Raw genomic sequence first — 22,527 nt, 5'->3', positions numbered from 1 at the left:
AACCGGGAGGAAGGAAGCTCATCGCCGTCTCTCCCAACTACGCAGAAACAAACGGGCCCCAGGAAACGGCGTTTCTCAGGGACGGAGGGCAAAACACACATCGCATGGCTGAAGCGCCTCCAGACACAGACGCCGAGCCGAGCCGAGCCGAGCCGGATCCTGCACCGCCTTCACACGAGCCTCTCACCAGCAGGTCAGACAAACCCACCTGGAACTACTGAATATCGTCAGGAACTTAATCCGTCCACCTGGATGCGTCTGCACTCCCTCCCCTGAAAAGGTGGATTTAAGCGATGAGCTTAGCGGACGGTGGCACGGCGAGAACATTTTCATGCATTCGCACAAATATGAACATTTTTCCAGCCGTCAGCAAAAAAAAACAAACAAAAAAAACATGCTGGAACACTTCCACAATCCTTGGAAAAACATTCCCGACTGAGCTTACTGTGATATGAACAACGTCCTGGATTATTATTGTTGTTAACTCGTTTGACGCACATCTGGCCACCCACCATCCACACACACTCACACACACACACTTACTTTTATTATGCGATCACAACAAGACAAAGAGAAACTGAGCCACTTCTCCAGCGCCCATGTTGAAGCTGCCAATATTAGCTCACAGACCTACACAACGCACACACACGTATATACAAACGCACACACACACACACATATATATAGCAGCGACAGGCAGAGCTCAAAACTACCAAGGAGGAAGAGGAAGAGGAGGAGGAGAAAGCCGATGTGTCGATCTCAGGAGGAGAACTCGATGACTCTGGGCTTCTGCTATCTCGGATTCTGTTTCTCCCGTCATGAAAAAGTGACGTAGCAACTAATCCAAGATCTCTCTCACACACACTGACTTGCTCTCCCACCCTCTCTGTATCTCCCTTCTCTGCTTGCCCCTGAAACACACACACACACACACACACACACACACTTCCATCCTTTAATAGCATAAACTGCTATTAAACTGCTACTTCAAACTAACACATATACACAGATGCAGAGCAGAACTGCGTGCACACACTCACACACACTCTCTCCTCCGTGCACATGCGCACATGCTCACACTCGTCCTCTGGCTGGGTGTGACGCAGCACTTAATTCTCTGTGCTTTTACACCACTGTTGTGGCCCTACGACGCAACTTCTGGATCAAGCGGAGCCGCAAACACACTTGCTAGCTGCCACACAAGGCGAGTGAGCATGAGCAGAGTGCAGTTAAAGGGACCCTACCACCAGAGCTCCCTGTCCCCCACTCTGTGACGTTGCCGTGTCCCCATTTCCCCCCCTTCTGCCCTAATAATTGGGGCTCTCTCCCTCTCGGCAGCCCTCGTCTCTGGCGCTCTCTGCAAGAGACGCACTCTGGATCCTCCGTCTGTGTGGCTGAGCTGCCCGAGTCTCCTCGATCACCTGACAACCCACTGATTTTAAAGGAACATCACCAGCTTACGCATCCGTTGCATAAGCACTCAGACGGTTATTTGGATTGTTTTAATACAGTGCGGTGGGAATTTCACAAATGTCAGAATCTGCAAAAGAGGGAATATTTACAACACCGCTGGTTGCGTTCGTAATTCTTTTCTAAATCTCACTATGGTTACCATAGTGATTTGTGACGCAGATTGCTTTGTGTTCCTCATTTAATGTTGCTACTTTTAACCTCCAGACGGGTTAAGAAAGCATTCGGTGTGAGGTGATTGACCACTGTCACGGACTTCCTGTTTCGATGTTTCCACTGCACCTCCGCGCTCAAAGGCCCCGACTTTATCCAGCGTCCCTACAGGACGGAACACAACACGGTTAAAATAGGAAAACTACAGGTGAAAGAGAAGTAAAAATGACCTTGAATGAAATATGGTTTCTTTAAAAAGACAGGGCTGCGCTCTTATCATCTGTTTCGGTGCCGTCAAACATTAGCGGAGATTATTTTGGGATTTTTGTGTCTTTGTAGTTTTATCTGATGGCTCCCTTACCTTGATCAGCCATCGCCTCACTGCCGCGGCGGAAAATGAAGTTACTGAGGAGATAAGATGAGATGATAGACGGTACAAAGTAGACCAAAAACGGCTTCATTCAATCTCAAACTTGCGTGGCAAAGCGTGGGCGACGGCAGCGATCCAGGTGTTTGGGATGAGGCCGAGAAAGATTCCAGAAATCCAGATCGACTGTGGCGGCGTCCCAACTATGCTCCACTCACCATGATGGAAAACGGGATCCGACCTCTGTCTTCGATGGCCCCAGCCACATCCAGGAGGCAGGAAGACGGCCGTGTCCTGTCTTTAAGCTGACTGAGCCTATCTGCTCCGTCTGCCTCTCGGAAGCACAAAACATTTATAAGATTAGCCGTTTTTTTCCCCTTACGGGAATCCTGATGTTTTATCTAAACGCTGTAACTGATGGTTGAACTTGTAGCTTTGCACGTTTCCTTATCTGAAGCAGGGGCAGGCGACGCGGACCCCCCCTCCAGCCCAGCTAACAGCAGAGCATCAGCTAAAGGACCAGCTGCTGTAAAGGATCTGAGGATCGGGCGACTTTTCTCTGAGCAGAATGCTGGCTGGTGACCACCTTGATAATTGTGTTCCCTTTTATTTGCTTTACCAGAATCACGGCATTTACGGCCAAATGTTTGGTTTTCTCGATTAAAGTGAAGGAGAGGTTTATAGCGATGCCGTCCTGCTCAATCAGCCCAGATTTACGTGCCCCACCGCAGCCCTGCCTCGGCGTCGTGACAGCAGCTTTTGTTTAAAGGCACATCACGGATCTCGGCCTTCCTCTCTGCTATTTGTGCTCCTCATCCAGTGGGCAGTGTTAATTTTAGCCATGTCATCTATCAGCTGTGCCTGTTCCACTTCCTAAACCTTAATCCCTCCACTGGAAAGAAGCCCAGTTAGTACAACTGATATTGTTTTGAACAGCATTAGGGGAAAAAAAAAAAAAATTGTAGCTCCTGAACACATCTGCATATTTAGGGAAAATAAACGAGGCTCATTTGAATAAAACATTGTAGAACCGTAGCGCCATAAACAAATCTTTATTACCTGGCTTCCAGTTTCCACTCAACATTCCTCAAGTTGTCATTTTGCCCACGGCTCAGGTGGCTGGATCTGCAGCAGGTCCTGCAAAAATTCCAGGTCTAATTTGTTTGTAGGAGTCAAAGTCGAAAAAACAAAAAAATAAAACATCAATTATGTAAAATGATCGAACGCAACGAGGAATACTTCCCATTCAAATGTCAACACCCCACCTTTCCATGAGTGGCGCCCGTGTTCTGCAGAAAGGCGCCACCTAGCGTCAGAGGAGCGCGCTGCCGGTGGAGGTTGTTTACATCAGGAATAAAAAGTGCGCATGACATAGAAACCTCTGGATGGATGAAGCTGAGTCAAGGTGCTGGCACAGGAGCGGGAATAGCACCGACAACTCAGGCCAGGAACACCAATCTGTGTTACAAACGAGCCAAATCAGTTTAACTGAGCGCAAGACACACTTTCAAAAATCTTACATAATACTTACATACCATAGGCAACGTCGGGAGAGATTTTTATGTGACGACTGATTTAATATAACAAACTTTATAGTCTGCGTATCTACAAACAATACAACAGAGCACAATATACTTTACGGCACCGAACAAGCCAAGAACATTTATAAAGGAAATTCGCGAACATAATAGTAATAACAATAATAATAACAATACGACGAAAACAACATTCCACCTTCGTTAGGTTCTCACAGTAAATAAAGTGGTCTCGCATTTTCTGTAACTTTAAATTAAACGCACGCTGCCAGGAATACTCCCATTTACAAATATTCTGAATATTTGGTTCATAATTCAAGAGATTTCGCAATACCCACGGATTAGTCAACTCCATAGGTAAATTCAAGTGCGCAACATCCTCCTGCAGCACGCATCTCCATCCCACCCTTCCCCTCTTCCTCCCAATGACAGTGGGAACCAAATGCGCACACGCACATCTTTTAAAGGAAACAGCTGAAATATATTACTAATTTCCGGGTCGCACCAATCAAATCATCAGCCTAAGTTAATTTCTCTTGGCCTTAAAAAACAAGTTTGGAACAATCTAGAACTCAATGGGAGAAGCAAAATAGCAAACATTAATAAGAAACAAAATCGCTATAAAAACAATAAACACACTTTAATCTAACATATAAGGCGCTAACACTGACAGCGTAGGTTAAAAATGCTCTCTCTGGAAGGCGGTGACTTACCATCAGCGCTGCTTTCGCAACACGTCCGGTTCTGGTCCACTTGCTACTCCGTCGCCGCCTCTCAACCTTCAGTTTCACCAAGTCCAAGGTGGTCCGCGGCGCTGATGAAGACCCTTGAACATCGACATTTTCACAGCAACACAATCAAACCACGCCCACCGAAACACACCCCCGTTCCCCGATTGGACGCCGCTCCCAAGGGCGTCGAGCCGATCACGTGCTTCTGACGCGTGTTTACAAACAGGCGCATAGCGGAAGCTGAGCTGACCAAAGAGTTCAACAACGCGAGAGCGTTCACCCCCAGGCACTTCCGCTTTGGTTTTAAGTTCCGATTCGTAGGACACAACGATGCAAATATTTACATGTATCCGACTGCTTTCAATAAGGCACTTAATTCATTGTGCTGTGTTATTTTATTGTATCTTAATTTATTCTAATTTATTTTGCTTCTTGTTAATGATTTCTTGTTAAGCACAAGGGTGGAAACAAAAAATACAAAAGGCACAGCTCCCTAATAACTCTGTGTAAATGTTTCTGTTAATGAGAAACAGAAACACGCACATATGTTTTTACTGGTCAAGTATCTAAGTAATCAAAAAACTGACAAGAGATGGCAATTCCAAGGTTGGGTTTAAAAAAAAAAAAAAGGAGCATGTATGTTGCTTACCAACCGGGGGGCAGGAATATAGCCCTATATATTTATGTCCTTTATGTCCTAAGGAACAAAAAGGATGAAAGACATGACCTTGTTAACGGGATTATAGGGAGCAGGAGGTATATTCCTACACAATTGGGGGCAACACATTTAACGGACGAAAAAATAGCATAACTCTACAAATGATCAGCTTTCAATGTGACTTTTTAGAACAGTGGGAAATGTTTTTTGTAAATTAGAAAAAAGTCTCAGGAAACTAAACTGTTTCTATGTGGATTTAAACAGCACCCTGTCTGCCCAGGGTTTGCCTGTGAGGCAACAGCAGGGGGCAACCTAAACTAAGATAAGCTGTCAGATTTAGACAGTCTTCAGCATCCTTCTGTTATGTGTGGACTCTTGGATGAGCTGCAAGTTGTGGAATGACATATTTCAGAGATAAACAGTCAGTGGTAATACTGCAATTTCAAATCAAATTTAACTGCATATGGCCGCAAAACAATATGCCACCTTATGTGCGTGGTATCGAGTCAATAAGATTCATTAAAAATTCCTTAAAGACTTTGGTACATTTGTTTTAACAACAGGATAATGATGTGTGGACGGTTACATCACAGGAAAAGACAGACAATGCCTTCCAGACTAAAACACAGCCCCATGGGACCGACTGCAGACTGAACTGGTAGTTAATCAACACCACACTCAGTTTGGGGTGATTGATTTTTATTTTTAAAACGGTAATACAAGTCTGAGGTGTCAGGAGAGAAGAATCCACTGAAGAGCGATCACCGTCACTCCCTCGTGCGAGCGCATAAGCCAGCGGGGTGTTTGTCCAACAGTCCTGCTCCTCCCTTAAAGTGGATCCCAGCTTTGAGAACAAAAGTCCATTTCCCTGGATGAATGAATACTTCCTTTCTTAAACATGTACAGTTTGCCGTGCAGCTGTCAGTTACAGTAACACTGAGCTCTCTGATGTGTCCTCTCCTCCACCGGCTCTCAATGTCCCCTGGCGGTAGCTGGATGTCCAGTTGGACCACAGATGTCTGACAAAGTTCTGCATGTCCATTTCTGTTCTGGACCCACATTTTGGATTAAACTGTGTCCACAGATGTGTTGCTTCATCTTTTCCACAGCAATGCTGACAAATGTGACTGAACTTCATCTGCATGTAGCCAGATAATCTTCAATTGCTGCAGTTAAACAAGTATTTAGTAACATTTGCATTTATTTTCGGAAGTTAATGGGGTTAGAATTCGTCTTCCACAAGAGAAATATCTGAAGATTCATCGTCCTATTGAACCTTATTACTTGACATTTTCGCCAGCGCACCAGTGTTAAGCACGAAAAACAGAAAGAACTTAAGAAGATGGAACAAAAAGAAGAAAATTAAAAACCAGCCAACATATTAGGTGGTGATTAAGGTCGCACCTGTTGGGTAAATGCGCTACCGTTAGCATGTTAGCGGAACTCACCTGCAGCTATCACATCCTCAAAGCTTCTTCTAGTTAGCCTGCTAGTTAGGGGAATATTCCATCGGCAGCTCTTTAAAACCCCGTTTGAACATTGTTATGTCGTCCATCCATCCATCTTCTAGCCGTATTTCCACTTGCTGCATCCCGGGAACGTCCTGGCGTGTTTCCCATATGACCACAGGATTCCGTCCAGGCCGCCATCTTTGTTTCCATCCGCAAAGACGCGCAATATATAAGTGAAAGCAATGATTCAACATTTAATACTGGTGTTGAAAGCTTGTGGGCATTTCAGAGGCAGATTAAAACCAAAGATTAGAATTGCCGAATAAAGAAATGAGTTAATTGTAGTTTGCTAGTTTGCTCGTCTCTGCTGCCACCTAGAGGCCAGATTGATTTGATAGACGGAAAGTTGACGTGTGTAAACGTGCGTTTGATTCCCATTAATGGACAAATACCACATGGAAAAGGTTATTGTTTGTTTTTCAGTGCTACACTAAGTTTGTAAGGTTTATGTAAGTGATCTTACATTGAGATGGATCTTGTTCGAGGTCATTCTGGCAGAACTTCTCCAGTATCCACTTTGTAAATGACACTAAAGAGCTGGAGCTGCTGAACACTATTCCTTGTTTTTCTTAAATTTAAATGAGAACTAGGGGTGTTTTTGTTACTTTCAACTACTATATTTCAAGCAGGTTCTTTGTCACACACGTCAAACAATGGCTGAACTCGTTAAATCCACAGTCTTGCGTTACGCTAACCTTTTCATGAACCTGTAACTTAATGTGAAGACATTTACTTATCATCGTAGACACACCCCACAGAGCACACCTTCTGACCCCAGGGTCCTGCATGGTCCCTTGTGTGCTTTAGCCCCCACCCTTCCATTCCGCCCAATATTATCTTACTATCAATGAGCTCTGAAGAGGCGCGCTTTGGCACAGAGCAGAAAAACATGACGTATTTGGCAGCTGCAGCCACACTGGTGGGAGCGTCGGCCCACAATAAAAACAGCCAGCTGAGTTCTGTGCTCGGCCCCAGATTCCCCTGCACATACACGGCTTTTGGCTGTGTGACTACAGGGGTGGAGAAAGTGAGGATCTGGAGGGATGAGAGATGGGCAGAGTGCAGCCCGGAGCTAACGGACATGTGTGAGTGACACCGAAGAAAAACACGTAAATGAACATTTTGGAGTGACTTTTTTTCCACCAGTGTGTGGGAAATGTAAGAGCTCCTTCAAACTCTTCTTCTGCTTACATGGGTTTTAACAGAAACTGGGGGCACATAACCTCCAGTTGAGATTTATTTTTTTGTCCCTTAACTGTCCGTATATTTATTAACAGTGAACATCTCTCTGGTGAAACAGCAATTATTTTAACCGCAGTAATCAGAGTGTGTATTTTATGTGGGATATTTTGGCGACCCATCCCTTTAGGTTTGACAGAAGGAACAGCCGCCACCGGCAAATGTTCACCTCATGACCCGCACCCTCGTGTCAATAGGTTGTAAATAACAGAGGAGGTATACGTGCACGTCCGCCGGGATTTACATGTTTTAAATTGGCACTGGCACAGCTTCACATACAGATTTAACTCAGTATCTTATGATTATGTGAGATGGAATTCCCATGGGAGCTGATCTTGTGAGGAGGGATGGGCGTGAACGGATGAAACGGTCACATGCGGTGGATGGCGAGAGAATCAGCATCAAACATATGCACGGGAATGTGATGGCGAGCTCCTGCCTCACACGCTCCGCATGAACCTTTGCCATTTACTTAAGACAGCTGGTGGATATTTTTGCTGCCCCACCCAAACCGTGAGAGACACAACAGTGCGAAGTGATGTCATTACTACGACTTATAGGAACCAGCTGCAGGGCCTTATGGGCTGCCAGAGATTTACCTTCAGCTTGTGGCGCCGCAGCACACATGTACATTAATGTGCTCGTGTTTCTGCAGCTCCACACCCTCAATAAAACAAGACTGAGGACACGTCAGTTCACTTTAAAAAAAAAAACTTTATTTGTTTTCCTGTGATGGATCCAATTTGAAAATTAGAAGTAAAACGACATTCACGTTGTATCTGTTGCTGTTCTCAATCGTTTAAAAAAAAAGAAGAAGCTTTTTCCAAAAACAAATCTGCATTCGAGGCACCTGATGCTTTTATTCCTAAGAGTTAAAGCTGTTTTAGAAATTGCGTGATGTTGATCACAATTTGTGGAGCATAATTCCAATAAAAAGTGAAAGTGGTCTCTGGCACGGTGAATACACACAGGAAGCATAGATATGGACACTAGAAAGTACAAACAACACACTATACATACTGCTCAATAACATACCGATAGTAAAAAATACATGTACTTACATATTCAAAAGAAAATAACACGGATGTAAATGGGTGCAGAGAGCTGAGCTCTGTGTAAAAATCTAATCTCAATTCAGCAGCAAATATGAAGCCACTGTATAAAAAAAGAGGCCTGTTGGCTTTGTGATAAAATTCACCAGTTTGCAGTTTTACATTTCTGAATAGCTCGCGGCTCCGCCTCTTCAAAGGCAATGGCGTGATCACAATTTCAATCACACACCATCCCCATCACCATGGAGACCAGTCGGTGCTCGGTGAGCCATCAGTTTGTCAGCTAATTTGGTAAAATTGTACATTTTTCAAAGCTAATGTCAACATTCACGCTCGCAGTTCACTGGTAATTCAGTTCCTCACTCGCCATCGACCGCGCCTACGTGCAACAATCAGCCATTACATTCCAACCACTGATGGAGGAGGCGGCTACAGCGGCTCCGGCACCCGTTAGGCGTGTGATTAGAATACGATGGCTGATTGCTGCCAAACACATTGAACCTTTCTACAGTCCATGCACAGTACAGATGCATGTGTTAACATACAAACGCAGAATATTAACGCAGACACACACACAAGCACACACACACACACACACCCACACCCACACACACCAGCTGATCAGTACTCAATCAAACATATCAGGATCAGATTGACACTTCTCCAGTCAAAAAGAGGAGTTTGTAAACTGATTTCTTCGTCCACTGTAGCTTTACAATGTCAGATTTGATTTATGCGTTTGGAGTTTACAGGCAGAGTGATGGGTGGGGGCTATAACCCCCCCGACGGCAGGCAGAGTCTCTCTTCCGTGTTGTCAACATATGGCTGTTTCTCTAGAGACTGCAGTCATGATGGGAACCAGAGCTGTTTAATGCTGAAATACTCTCACTTCCCACCCAGAACTGTGCCGCCTCCTGCCCCCCATTCCCAGCCCGATAGCCATCAACAACCCAGGGACGGAGTCTCTGTCATTGCTGTCATCCATCACTGTCCTTCACACCAGTATTTAAAGCCAAATGAGGAGGAATGGGGGCTGTGACAGCAGGAGGAAAGATGCAGGAGAATTTTTAGTCCCTGATGTCCACTGTGCTGTGGACCCTGTGGAAGATTCAGAGAGGAGGGGGGTGACTTTAAAGGGGCACATGTGTGTGTGTGATGAGCATGTGTCACTGAGGGAGGCAGGGAAGGAGGGAGGAAGGGAGGGAGGAAGGGAGAGCTTAGTGGACTATTTCACATCTCTGTGTCTGCTGTGTTGGTGGTGGAGTGGCCGTTGGTTGGAGGGGTGGGCTCGGTCTTGACCGCCTCCGGGGACTCTCCATTTACACTGGGCTTCTCCGGGGTCTCTGGTGGGGGGTTGAGAGGCGCCACGGACACAAGAGTGTTGCCCTGGTTCTCTTGGTCCACCTGATAGGGTTCTTCTGCCTGTAAATATGATCTGAATGAGCAACTGACGTCATACAAACCAAATAGTTGGCATATGTTGGTCCCTACCGGTGGGAATAATACAGTAACATAAAGATCTGCACGTTTTAAAATATGGGAGACAGGTTTAACAAAAACGATTAAAACCGCTTCAGTAACAAAAATTCAATCGTACCAAGTGCAACAAACGATACTAACTTACAGTATGTATCACTGATTTGCAAAATTCCTAATTCCTTTCCCCCAAATGACGAAATGATGAATTATGAGCGATTTGGCAAAATAAGCAAGTAAAAGATTGCATTTTTTATAGAAATCGACAGTTCAGCGTGTGAAATAGTGCATCGTTTAAAGAAATGAGCTTACCAGCCTCAATCCTTTGGGTTCAGACCTGCGCTGGCATTTGCAGTAGCCGACGGTGAGAGCAACAGCCGCAAGCAGACCGGAGACCAGCACGCCAACAAAAACGGAGGAATCCGATGATGAACCGGACCTCGTCAGCTGGAAATAAACAAACAAGCGCGGAGGATTGTGGTCAGAAGATAGATGTACATGCAAAAGAGGCCCCAGCTGCCTCTGTACTTTACAGGAAATGGATTAAAAAACACCGTTGGCATGAAGCAGGACACACTGGCAGATCTCTCACCTTGTCTTTCAGCGGTCCATCGTAAAACGCCTTTTTCAGAGTAACGACTTCAACTGCAAGGAGATTGAATAGCAGGAATATTAGCGCACGTGACTGAATCACCAGAGCAGCATTCCTCACGTGCGACCCACCTTCTTCACTGCCTGCGTGCAGGATTTTGCCATTTTGATACAGTTTCAAGTCACACGATCGTTCCTTGCACCAGACAAAAGGGTGATCTTCAATAATCTGCTTTGTTTCTTCCTGTGAGGGAAAGTGTGGATGAATTCTTGAGCCTTTTCAGAGAATATTGAGCAAATCAAAACTTGAAAAATGGAACCTTTTTTTTTAACCTCCCACTGTGTTGACATTATGTCTTCTTTGGATTATGGGTTCAGTGATCAACAAGACCAAATATTCTGTATGTGTGCTTCCAGTTTTCCACCACTAACTGTAAGCCTCTGTGTCGGTAATGGAAATACAACTCAGCGGGACAGACAAGTGTCTGGGAACACCTTCTTTCTCCCCGCAAATTCACCCTTAATTATGATGTCACCTCATTGCACAACTGAAAACTCCTTATTTTTTATAATGCAATCCAGGCACCTCTGGATATTCCCAGAAGATCCCAGGAAGCAAAGCCCTGGATCCTCAGTGAGCTGGGAGTGGGCCCACAGCTGGGCTCTGCGGGAACACCCAGGTCTGGGAGGTGGGAATGTGCTGAAGTGGAAACTAAAATTCACTTCAGTGGAACATGTTCTCATCTCCATCTGTCTCTCACTTATGACCCATCACAGCCTCCAGACCCGTGTTTACTTCACCTTCTGCACCTATGGAGCTCAATTCAATACATTTTATTTTCTATCCTGTCATATTAGTATGTTTTTGCCAAGTTTCCCCTCCATCAGTGCATTGTTGTCTCATTCCATTTAATCCCCAGATTCGGAATCCTTCAGATTCCTTTAATGTTATGCCTGTAGAGAAAAAAGCTCTCACAACAAGCATTTTGAAATAATCATCGTTTGGCTGGGGCCACTGGCACCAAGAACCATGTTTAGTTTCAGGCTGAGTCAGGCAAATGAGTTCTGCAGATGGTTCCGGTTCTGAGGATGACAACAGAAATGAAACACACGGGCCGAGGGAAGCGTGACCCGCGGTTTCAGACCTGTTTATCATGATTCGGGATTAGAATTTGTAACATTAAGAAGGAAAAAAATGATTTCATTGTTATGGAGAGAGAGAGAGAATAGAAACTGAATGCTTTTCCACAGCCCAAATATTCATCTTTTCTTCAAAGGCCCCCACAGCAAAAGAGGAAACCCCTCCTCTTCACTTGACTCCAACCAGAAAACACAGACTGAAGATTTACAACACTCAAGGAATGTGTGAGGAAAGATCTGCCTTTATCAGGACCATATTTCCAACTGTGGCTCATTAAAATGCGTCACTGAGCTTCCTCTCCGTGGAGTGAGCAATGTCCTCTGGTGCAGGGCCCCAGATGAGGGGACACATCACCACAAGTTTCCATTTGTGCCACAGTAAAGATCAACGAACTCTTCACAAAACTCAGGAGGAAAGAATGAAAATCACTCACACAATCAGCCGTCGTCACCTCGACCAAGATATGGAGTGTCTTTGTGACTTCATCCGGCTCAACACAGCTCACGCTAAACTGTGACGACAGGAGGTCAGGTCAGACAGGTGCAACACATGGAAACGGAAGAGAGGAACCGTGAACACAGATACTCACTGAGTTGGTCTCAGCTGTTGCAGGCACCGTCTCTTCAACGCTGGGGGCAGCAGTCATCCCTGAGGCGTCTACATTCGGGATTTTCGAAGCTACAAGCGACACCTCTGTAGAACCGACCAAAGTTCTGTCGATAGCAACGGTGGAGCCTGCAGCGGGGGCGGTGGTGACGTCTAGAGACATAGCCATGGTGGGGGCATCTGTCGGCACTACTGGCAGAGACAGCAGTCAAAGACCTGCCTGACTTCCTCATCTGTCATTTAACGATGTCAAAAGCGCCACTTTCACGGGGGTTATAGTGAGTGCTTTGACTGTTCCACTTACCAGAGCCTGCAGTCGCTGGTGCATCTGTAATATTTGCTTCTGCATCATCCTGACACATCACATCGTCTGTACAGAAGGAGAGTGTGATGAGAAACAAACAGAGAGGGACATTTGATCCACCTGATGCCTGCGGCGTTGTGCCATATTAACACTGCTCATCGTCCATATCAGGATGGATGAGCAGAGCTGGGCGGGGTCGGGTGAAAGCAAAACTGTTCTCCACCTTCATCATCACCTCTGTTGCACCAATGCAACCTGCAACACAGGTCTTGTGTTGAAATCTCTTGGCCATCAATGTGTTTCCCATTACCTACACCCAGATGTAGCTTAGCTTAGCTTAAACCCAAGTCCCCGAGGGGCACCGTTCGGGGAGGAATTCAACAGGAAGGAAGACGACTTTGAGGAGGAAACAGAAGATTGCATGGCTCGGCTTTGGTATCTCCTCCAAACACACACTCAGTGGAATGCTTATGTGAATGAGGCCAGGAGCTCAGTTTAATTTGTTTTTCCCCCTCCAATAAAGTGTTGTTAAAAGGTCGTGACCTGCTGGCCAAAAATGTGTCTGCTGGGGAAAATGGGGAAAAACTATAATCTTGGTATTAAATAGAGACCCCCTCAAATATTGGTCATCAAGGAGAAGTTCAAAGGACATCCTATATAGTAAGGTGATTTTTTTTTAATGTAAATAAATCAATCATTCTCTTTAAGTTGTTATTTGAAGTCAAAATCCACATTGATCCACATCAATAAGAGCCACACAGATGTGTTAGATAGGATCAGCAACTGTGTGTCCCCCAGTTCCCCCCCGTCAGGTTATTTCCAACCTCTCCTCAAACTGTTAAACATCTGACTCAAACAACGGGGCGATCATGTGGTTTTAAAGCCACCATACGTTTACATAGATGAAGTGATTTGGATTTGTCTTGCGTTTGCAGCCTAATAAACACTTACTTCAGACTCTGAGCTTCAGACTCTGAGCTTCAGACTCTGAGCTTCCAAACAAAAGCTACCGTTACTTTATTTTTCCCCAACTAACGAGCCACCATAATGATCAAATTTGTCCAGCACTAGACCTCTTTGCTTTAATAGTGGCGTCGACCGGCTGAGCAGGGCCCAAATTTGATCATCAGTGGCATTTTAGCTGGTTTAATTGGGAACAAATGGCAACATTAACTGTTTTAATGGCCTTCAGCTAATTGCCTTCAGCTTGAACTGCCAGGTTTAACAGAGCAATCATGTTTATTCTTTATACCACTGATTTAGTGCACTGCACATTTTATATCTCAGATATAAAGAGTTCATTTGGCTAAACATTCTCCATGGAATGCTTTTAAAAATCTGGAAAAAGCATCACTATTGGATCACTGTATTAATGGTTCCTTTTTAACTATATCATCTACAAGAAAGACACAAAGTTGCCTTTGCTAGTTGTATGACTGTTTCACTCCCACCAGCCTCATCTGACCAGATGAGACTCTAACACTCATCTCGCTCCACATGTGTGGCTGAGGAGACACCTGAGAGAATGTCTCCATGTGCAACATTTGCAACTGTTGTCCTCCACAAGCACAGCCCTGGTGCCTCTCCAGAGGGTCTGGTGCTGCAGCCTTGTTCCTGCTCCCAGACGCTCTCTCTGCTGTAGTTACAAGAAAGGATGATGTCTTACTCAAACAGAGTTCCTGCAAGTTCTACACGTGAACATTGATGAAGCCACAGATGTTCCTGCTGCCATGCAGCTGAGAAGCCCTTCAGCAGCAGCTGGTGGCGCTCTCCTTTCACGGCACATCACAGCCCCGTGACTAAATCCTGAGCAGATTAAACATCAGGTGAACACTAATCACCTGGAGGGCCGCTGAGTGGTTTCCAAATGACTGTAGTGAATAACATGTTCACATTAAGATTTCAAATGACAACCGAGCACTGAAAATCAGCCCCCGCCGACTCCAACACACCCTTCAAACCAAAGCAAATCCAAATTCAGCCAAAGGAAACAGCTTCTGAGAGCGATGTTAACGGTTGAACCTGAAGAAGTTTGTCTTTCCCACCTTCACTCGACCCCGTCTGGAGTCAACTGGAGAGTTGAAACTGGTGCCGATGGGAGGGTGATATAAAGGAGCCTCGAGTCTGGCTGCAACTCATTTTTTTTCCACAGCCGTTAGAAGGACAGGAGAAGAGGTCAGGAAGGTCAGGAAATAACATGAAAGCTGTTGTACACCAATTTCTCCCTCCCCTCTCTGGGGTAAAGCCTTGCAGCTCCCTCAAAACGACACTAACAGCTGGAGAATGCAGACGCACACATCAATCTAAGACAAGACAAAGCGAACCTCATCACTGGGTGTGTGCAGATCCTGGTCCGCTGATGTAGTTCCTCCTCACACATCTTGTTTTCAGCATCTTCTCACATTCCTCCTGCACCCTGTGTTTACTTTCCTTCCTCACCCCTAGAGTTCAGTCAACAACTGTGTATTTTGTGGTTGCCAGTGATCACAAACAAACAAAATTTCGTCTATGATTGATTTTATGATGGTTTGGCTCTTTTTCATCTGCAAATGTGGTTTTGCGTCATCAAAGAACACAGGAAACCAGCAATGTATATTTTACAGTTTGAGGAATGGACTGGAATGTGAAGCGCGTAGGTTTATGTGCCTAAACACTGGTGCTTTTCTCAGTTTTCGGCTCCTTTACTTCACATTTTTTCTTTGAGCATATTATTTATTGGATATTCTTAATGTTTTCATGCAACATCTGTGCCAAACATGGTTTCAAATAATCCCTCTTAATTTTGTCAAACATACTAGAAAGCCAAGGTCCATCTGCCAGTGTAAACCCTTCAGGACTGTTGAGTTTGAGAACATTTCATTCCTGACAAGTGTCAACTACCATGGCTGCATTTTCCGCACGTTCTGCTCTTCCTGTCAGAATTTGAGCCGGGGCTGCAGCTGCACGTTCTCTGCCTCCGTGCATATGTGATGTCCTGTCACCGAGTTCTGACATCATGTGTATAATGAGGGACACGTTTGGGCTTCTACACAGGGAACGTTCAACTGACCCGGCCCAGGCCACAGAGAAAACAGTTAAACCGACACGCCCTCCTCCTCCTTTTACTCATCTTCCAGATGTTAGCGGAAGATGCTGAAGCCTGTGTTTAGGGGGAAAATAAAATTCTCTGTAGTTTCAGTCAGGAGTTCCTCCAGCCTCACTGGCCCCCGGGACAATTCTGGGATGAAGAAATGCTCTCATGGAAAGTGGACACCACCAAATGGAAAAAGAAATCTCACTTTCGATTTACTTCCAATTTTTCGGTCGCAATTATGCAAGAACATTCTTAAGTAAGACCCAGGATACGCGCACTTCCATTTGAGTCAGTGTTCAGCTGTGGAAGCAGCAGTCTGTGACCCTGACAGCACTCACAGGTTATTACCATTGTATTAGTACTACACGATCGTCAGTATTCTCTGTCAGTAAGTGGGTCCAATTAATTAAAAGAGAAAAATACCAACAGCAAACGACATTTCAAATCCAACTTTACAGGTTTTAACGTTCTGTGTTCAATCACAAGGGTTCACTTCAGCTCAAATTTTTGTGAGCGCTAAATAATTTTATCCAAATTCCTTCATTTGGATGCAGCTACCTGATGAGACAATAGCAGGATTCCCTGAATCTGCCACTCAGCGCCCTGGATATAGGAACCATTTTTGACTGCTGCAGATGTTCTCTGCTGGGCCCACACCCTGGTGTTTTTAAACCAAACACCAGAGAGCTTAAAAAAACTGAGAGGAATTAATAACAGGTTTGTGGAATTTATCCATGCAAATCTGAGGACAGGATGTCGCTGTCGGAATGTGTGCAGTGACCCCTCCTAAGTGGAGGGGTTAAACACTGGGGTCCACATATAACACACACTGATGCAGGCACGCCGCCAGCCTCCCGGTGTAAGATTGCACCAATACCAACCTTCTCCTGGGGCTCCTGCGATGGGAGCAAAATAATGAGGCATATTTCTGCCTAGTTTCTGCAACTAGTGACAGACTCAGGATGTGGAGGGGTCAAACAGTCACAGGACACAGCATATAATTAACCTGTAACATAAACTCACCCTGGCAGTTAGCATAAATTGCGGCTTCAGATGCTGATAACAGCATAAAGGGAACTTACCCTTCAGATGCAGGACCACCAAAGGGAACTCTCTGGTGACTTTCTATTGTTTTGAGTAGAAGGCTTGTTTAAACGTTCACGATGATCATGACGATAGGCTTATGTTGAGTCTATCCCAGCATGCACTGGGCAAGGTTGAGGAATACACTCTGGAAAGGTGACGAGTTACAGGGCACAAACCATTTCCTCACACACTCACTCCAAGGGACAATTTAGGGTCCATTTAATGTGTCTGGACTGAGGGAGGCAACAAGAAAGACAGGACAGACAGACACGCGTCACGAACGGAACGCTAAAACCGCTTTTGCTTTTGTTCAACATCTAAGTTACTTGTTCAAATACTTTCAGCGGGTCAGTGAAACTTTAAACCCGTGTTTCCAAAACAGTCCGTCCGTTCTTCTGGTGGATTGGAAGCAGCAGCTGCTTTTGGAGGCCACGGCAGCTATCTGCTCTCCTGTGAGGTGGAAGCAGCGCTGGGTTGTAACAACAGATGTACATGGACTGATTCCAGCTGCTGTTTTTACATGAACCGTGTGGGCAGAAGTTGTAAAAAGATTTTTTTAAACCTGTAACCTTCATCTGGCTTGGACATGGCTGAGGCAGGAGCTAGCGAGGAGGAGAAGATCGAGAACTAAATAAAATAAGGATATTTCAGGAAACTGAAAGTTGGGAAAAGAGGGATTTTAGGTAGCAGGGTTTCCACAAGATGCATTAAATCCCAGGGCCGGTGGCTCTGGCCTCATTTGAGGCTCATTAAGTATTTACCTCTCTCAGTTAACAGTATTCTCATCCATAAAGTCTGCAAAAACCCTCCAGTGACTCCAGCACCAGTTGCTGTCTCATGGCTCCACTTTGCATTGATGCATGTAGATAAAGTTTAAGGAAGATCACATGATAGTTCCAGGATTTAGAGGGTGGTTTTGATCCGAGCGGTGCTGTCTAAACACGCTCGGCCTCGCTGCTGCTCGGGCCACCAACCTCTTCTGTTGTTGAAAATGAAGGTAAATGAAAAAGAAGAGAGGAGAGGCCTCTTCCCCCCTCTCGCGTTCTGTTGGTTAAAATCAACAGCTGTAAAATTGCAGCAGGGTGCCAGGGGAACCAGCAACAATAAGCTCACCAGAACAGCGGTAATTTGAAAGGGAAGATTTGAATGCTGTCACGGCGTCTGGCTTCCATTAAGAGCATTTCGCTAAGTAAATATTGTTGGTAGATGATCTATTTCTTTAAGCTAACTCCACCTCCGGGATCATTTACTGACTTTGTTTTCTTGTGATTAATATGTTTTTCTTAGTAAAGAGTTGTGTTTAAATGAAGCTGATTAAGAAAGAGGAAGTTGCTAAGGGGGAGATTAGCTGTGACAGACGGGACGTCGATGGAGGGCAGCGCTTGTTAGAGCACAACAAGCGCTGCTTTTTTACACATTTGCCACACAAATGAAGTCAACAGCAGTGAGGTCTCAACATGTGATGTTAATATGAGCTCACGTAGCTCGTAATTTAGGGCCGAGTGGGGACACGCACGCCCAGGTCTGACATAAGCACGCTATCTGCCAAAGCTTATATAAAAGATACACCCTCAGTCAGTCTGATGACGTGAGTAAGAACTTCAGCATCACAACTGGGACCTGAAGGAATGCAGGTCAATATCTGAGGGCCAGACGGAGGCAGACAGTGGCAATATTCTGCCCGTGTTTGTGTTGGCACACAGAAGCTGCACAGTTTTCTACTCTGAAGCCATTTTCTTTTCTTTAACTTTGTCTTCCACATTCTGTATTTTTGTGCCGTCCACATTTGGAGTCACCTTATTGACCTCAGCGGTGACCTGTGGTCCATCTGGTTAACGTCCTGCCCTGCCCTTCCATGTTCAACCCTGGTTTGAATTCCACACAGACAAACCTAAACCTGGCCAACCCCCCCCCCCCCCCCAAAAAAAAGTATATTGGTCCAGTATATTGGTCTATAATTTAGTACATCAGACTGGTATGTTATTGTTCTTTAAGCTTTCTCCTCATTTCTGCACCTTTGTTCTTCTTGGTGGTCTGAATGCTTCACTGGGAGACGTGTGTCCATCAAACAAGCTGGAATCTGCGGCCTGCTTGTTTTCATCATGCTGCAGTTTGTGCTGTAATATAGCAGTATATGGGAATAAGAAGCACGTCTTACGTTGAGCGGCTCCTAAGCATGAGCTAATGGCTTTCAGATGTGGTGTGTTCTGCAGTTGTCACAGCTCATTCAGCTCTGCCTGGGGCTTTGACCGCTGAGGGGCAACAGAAACAGTCGCTTGAGCTGGCACGGAAGGAGGCCTTTCCTCCATTCCAGAGCCCAGTTAAACCCCCAGAATTCCCCCAAACTCTTACAGCATGCTGCAAGAGGCATTAAAATGACATCATCCAGCATTTCAGAGTTCGCTGCGCTGCATACTCGCATGCTCGCATGCTGGAATCGGATGACTGAGAGGCCATAAGAAGAGGGAACAGACTGGCAGAGGCTGTCTGCAGACAGGGCTGCATGCAATGCTCTCTTATCTACACATGGAAACTCTGTACTGAGTACTTGGAACCAATAACGCTGTTCAATATTTATTGGTTTTGCACGATGATCTTACCTGCAGCACCATCCCAGTTTCCAAATTCGTGGAGGTGTTTTTGTTTTCATTAGTTTACTACAGCTCAGATATGTGAGAGTTAGAGCGGACCCACAGCTATTCACGACTTTATCAACACCACATGATGCAGAACTGATTAAATCAACACACAATGATTCCGCTCCGACCCGGGACCAGCAAACGCCACAAGAGCGAAGCAGCAATGCATCAGTAGGAAATGACCCTACAAAGGAATATCTGACAGCTGTAATGGGGTGTGAAATACAGAATAGTTGGCGTTGACGTCACGAGGTCAACCATCTGACAAGGATAGAGTCCAGGATACAGAACACCTCCTGTGACTTCACTGTAAAACCATTCCAACAATATCTGAAATAGCTGCAGCCGAAGGCAGCTGATTAGACACCGAACCTCAGAACTCTCAGGGTCAAATGAACCTTTGGGCACTTTTGATTGAGAGCCTCCCCATTTTGTGTGTTTTTGGTGGGCTGTTTTCTCTTTTTTTGGGGGGGTGGGGGGTGGGTGAGCCACATGTTACCACGCCTCTGCAAATTCACACCACAGCGGCAGCTGGATTCAAGCATTCGCAGTGTGGCAGGCCTGCGGGGCCAGAACCAGGCGGGCTCAACAGAACTGAGACGGAACCTGGGCGACGTGCATAAAGTGGACATCAGGAGCTTCTACCAGTAACTTAAATCTATGGTCAGCGTAGCTCTAGTTGATCCATGGCCTCGTCGCTTTTACTGGTAATAGAAACTCAGTTACTTTCACTTGGATCCTCCCCTCTATTCTTCCCAAATTCACCACCCAACAGAACTCCATCCATAACCCTGCAATTAGAATCCAGCACAGATGTACACATGCACGCTACACTGCCCCAGTCAGGTTATATTACTCTTTTTTCAGATTTTAGATATTTTAGAAAAGTTTTCCTTCTGTTCCACAAAGCCAAACAAATTTAGCTGAGGTGAGGAGTATAGTTACAACTGCATCGTTTGATTGCTGGACTTCCTTGAGCCTACAGCCGTCCCGGCTTTGTCTTTGTCTTTGCTTGTAACCTCATGGTGGCAAACATCAAAGAGAACCCACAAATATTGTAGAAGATCCAGTGAAAACCACTAAAAAAATGTATGTTTAAACTTTCTGGCTAAATTTACTTTTGTTTCTTGCTTGGAGAGAAACAAAGAAAGGGACTAAAAGTTATTTCCCCCCACATGTAGAGGCATATGGGTGTGAATAGGGGCCTTATTAAAGCGGTAAAAAGCGTAATTAGTACTCACTGCAGAGGAGAAGAGTGCAGAGCAGCACAACTCCAGCCATCCTCTTCCAGACTCCATTCATTCTCCACATGGGCGCAGCCATCCTCTGCTCGGATTCAGCAAACTGGCGGGACTGTGAGTGATAATGAGTGTGTGTGAGGGCCGGGGGAGCGGGGAGTTTCCTGTGAGGTCGACGCGAGCGGGACAGACGCGCGGGATAGAGCCTGGCTTGTGTTCTGTTGCTCTTTATAGGACTGCACTCCTTTGGCGTCTCTCTCCCTCCCCGTCTGCCCCTCTCTTTCTCTCTACTTTCCACACCCTTTCCCTCTTCTAGCTGCCTCCTGTTCCTCAGTGCAACCCCCACCTCCCCCGAATGTGCACATGTACAACCAGCACCAGAACGTTAGCGGTTAAAACCCCGACATCCTCTTCAGCTTTACCTTCACTGCAGGCTTGTGAGCTTGTGGTTTGACGGTTCCTGAAACATGGGAGATGTTCGGTAGCTCTATAGTTGTTTTTGGGAGATCTCAGACCAAAACACGTTTCAGCGAACGCCACACATCACAGCGACGTGTCTGATGTGACTCCTGATTCGACAGGAATGCAGGATAATGGCATCAAAACACCTGTTTACAGTGGCAAATACGGTAGAAATGGAAACGTGCAGATGTTTTTCAAATCATTGCATGTAAAAAGTAAACCAAATAACACAGAACACGCCAAGATGTGACTGTTCCCGTGTTGTGGAATGACCACATCTGGAAGCACTGAGGTCCCACCTCGGGGCCTGTGAGCTGTGAGGACCATCTGGAGACCTGCCTCTCAGACAGTGCGACCATGAGCTGTTATGTTGAGCCAACACATGGCTGCACTCCTGCCCATCAGCCGATACGCTACAGAAACCACTCCGCTCTCTGTTATTACAGTTATGCACATAACATCTGCACTCGCTCACTCAAACGCTGCTCTGGACCTGATCTGCTCTCTCGTGTTTCTTTACATCAGGAACTGGATAAACCAGATCAGCTTTACATCACAGGCTCTTTTTAAGATCTTCATCTGTTTGGTCGGGAGATTTATAGACGGGGATGAATCCTGTAAACTTGAATTATAGTGTAAGTTGTGTTTAAATCTTTGCTCTTATTGTCCGCTTCACTCTTATTTCAACACGAACCACGTGGCTGTTTACAACTGCGAGATGCCTTTTCAGGGAATTGCATCCACGCCATCCGTCTTCTCCTTCACCCTCCCTGTCTTATCTATTAGTTGAAAAGCACAAAGGGTCTCTGTGTAGCGAGGAGGGCCGCCGGTGCGCCGTCACGAGAACTGGCACATGATGTCAGTGACCATGACCCTCGGAGACCACGTTTGGGGTTTTTGGAAGACGTTGGTGTTTTGGGAAAAATAGGATAAAGAGAGGGAAAAAAGGAGCAGAACATGAGACTGTCACATGGGACAACAAGCGTAAAAACAAAGAATTTTAGCTTCCTGGACCAGTGTCTGAATATTTTAAGAATCTTCTATCTGAATGGTTGCTGTTTGACCTCTGCAGGGACCCGGTTGTCCTTCATCTGTGTCTCTGCCCACATTATCCCCTCCGCTCACATTATCATAGACTGGATACTCAGGCTGGGTTTCCTGTACACAACAGTGAAAACTGAAAATCAGTGAATGG

The 22,527-nt window shown here is 45.5% G+C and overlaps 1 protein-coding gene and 1 long non-coding RNA gene across 4 annotated transcripts; both read right to left on the bottom strand.

Annotated features, from left to right (window-relative positions):
* Window positions 1-5,596: 5,596 nt before the first annotated feature.
* On the bottom strand, window positions 5,597-6,904 carry LOC130530200 (uncharacterized). Of its 2 annotated transcripts, XR_008951767.1 has the most exons (3): window positions 6,889-6,904; window positions 6,363-6,563; window positions 5,597-6,080 (listed from the first exon to the last, which is right to left on the bottom strand). It is a non-coding gene; the product is annotated as an uncharacterized LOC130530200 (long non-coding RNA). The 2 variants fall into 2 exon arrangements; XR_008951766.1 differs by lacking the exon at window positions 6,889-6,904 and having other exon boundaries at window positions 6,363-6,871.
* Window positions 6,905-8,358: 1,454 nt separating this feature from the next.
* On the bottom strand, window positions 8,359-21,126 carry cd34 (CD34 molecule). Of its 2 annotated transcripts, none has more exons than XM_057041177.1 (8): window positions 20,874-21,126; window positions 12,835-12,900; window positions 12,514-12,722; window positions 12,358-12,435; window positions 10,916-11,027; window positions 10,785-10,837; window positions 10,505-10,639; window positions 8,359-10,138 (listed from the first exon to the last, which is right to left on the bottom strand). In XM_057041177.1, the coding sequence occupies exons 1-8, from the start codon at window positions 20,953-20,955 to the stop codon at window positions 9,947-9,949; spliced, it is 927 nt and encodes a 308-aa protein (XP_056897157.1). In that variant the 5' UTR covers window positions 20,956-21,126; the 3' UTR covers window positions 8,359-9,946. The 2 variants fall into 2 exon arrangements, with proteins under 2 accessions (XP_056897157.1, XP_056897158.1); XM_057041178.1 differs by having other exon boundaries at window positions 12,514-12,719.
* Between the last annotated feature and the right edge of the window lie 1,401 nt (window positions 21,127-22,527).

Source organism: Takifugu flavidus, chromosome 8 (genome assembly GCF_003711565.1).
Source record: "Takifugu flavidus isolate HTHZ2018 chromosome 8, ASM371156v2, whole genome shotgun sequence".
Lineage (NCBI taxonomy): Eukaryota > Metazoa > Chordata > Actinopteri > Tetraodontiformes > Tetraodontidae > Takifugu > Takifugu flavidus.
The sequence above is the reverse complement of the archived record's forward strand: the minus strand, read 5'-3'. Positions and strand labels throughout refer to the sequence as shown.

Excerpts from the sequence above, each read along its gene's own strand:
- cd34 (XM_057041177.1), bottom strand. The coding sequence starts at position 20,955 with ATGGCTGCGCCCATGTGGAGAATGAATGGAGTCTGGAAGAGGATGGCT. Across the intron at positions 10,640-10,784 it reads ATGGACCGCTGAAAGACAAG|CTGACGAGGTCCGGTTCATC; the intron begins GTGAGAGATCTG and ends GTTTATTTCCAG. Across the intron at positions 10,139-10,504 it reads AACCCAAAGGATTGAGGCTG|GCAGAAGAACCCTATCAGGT; the intron begins GTAAGCTCATTT and ends TCATATTTACAG.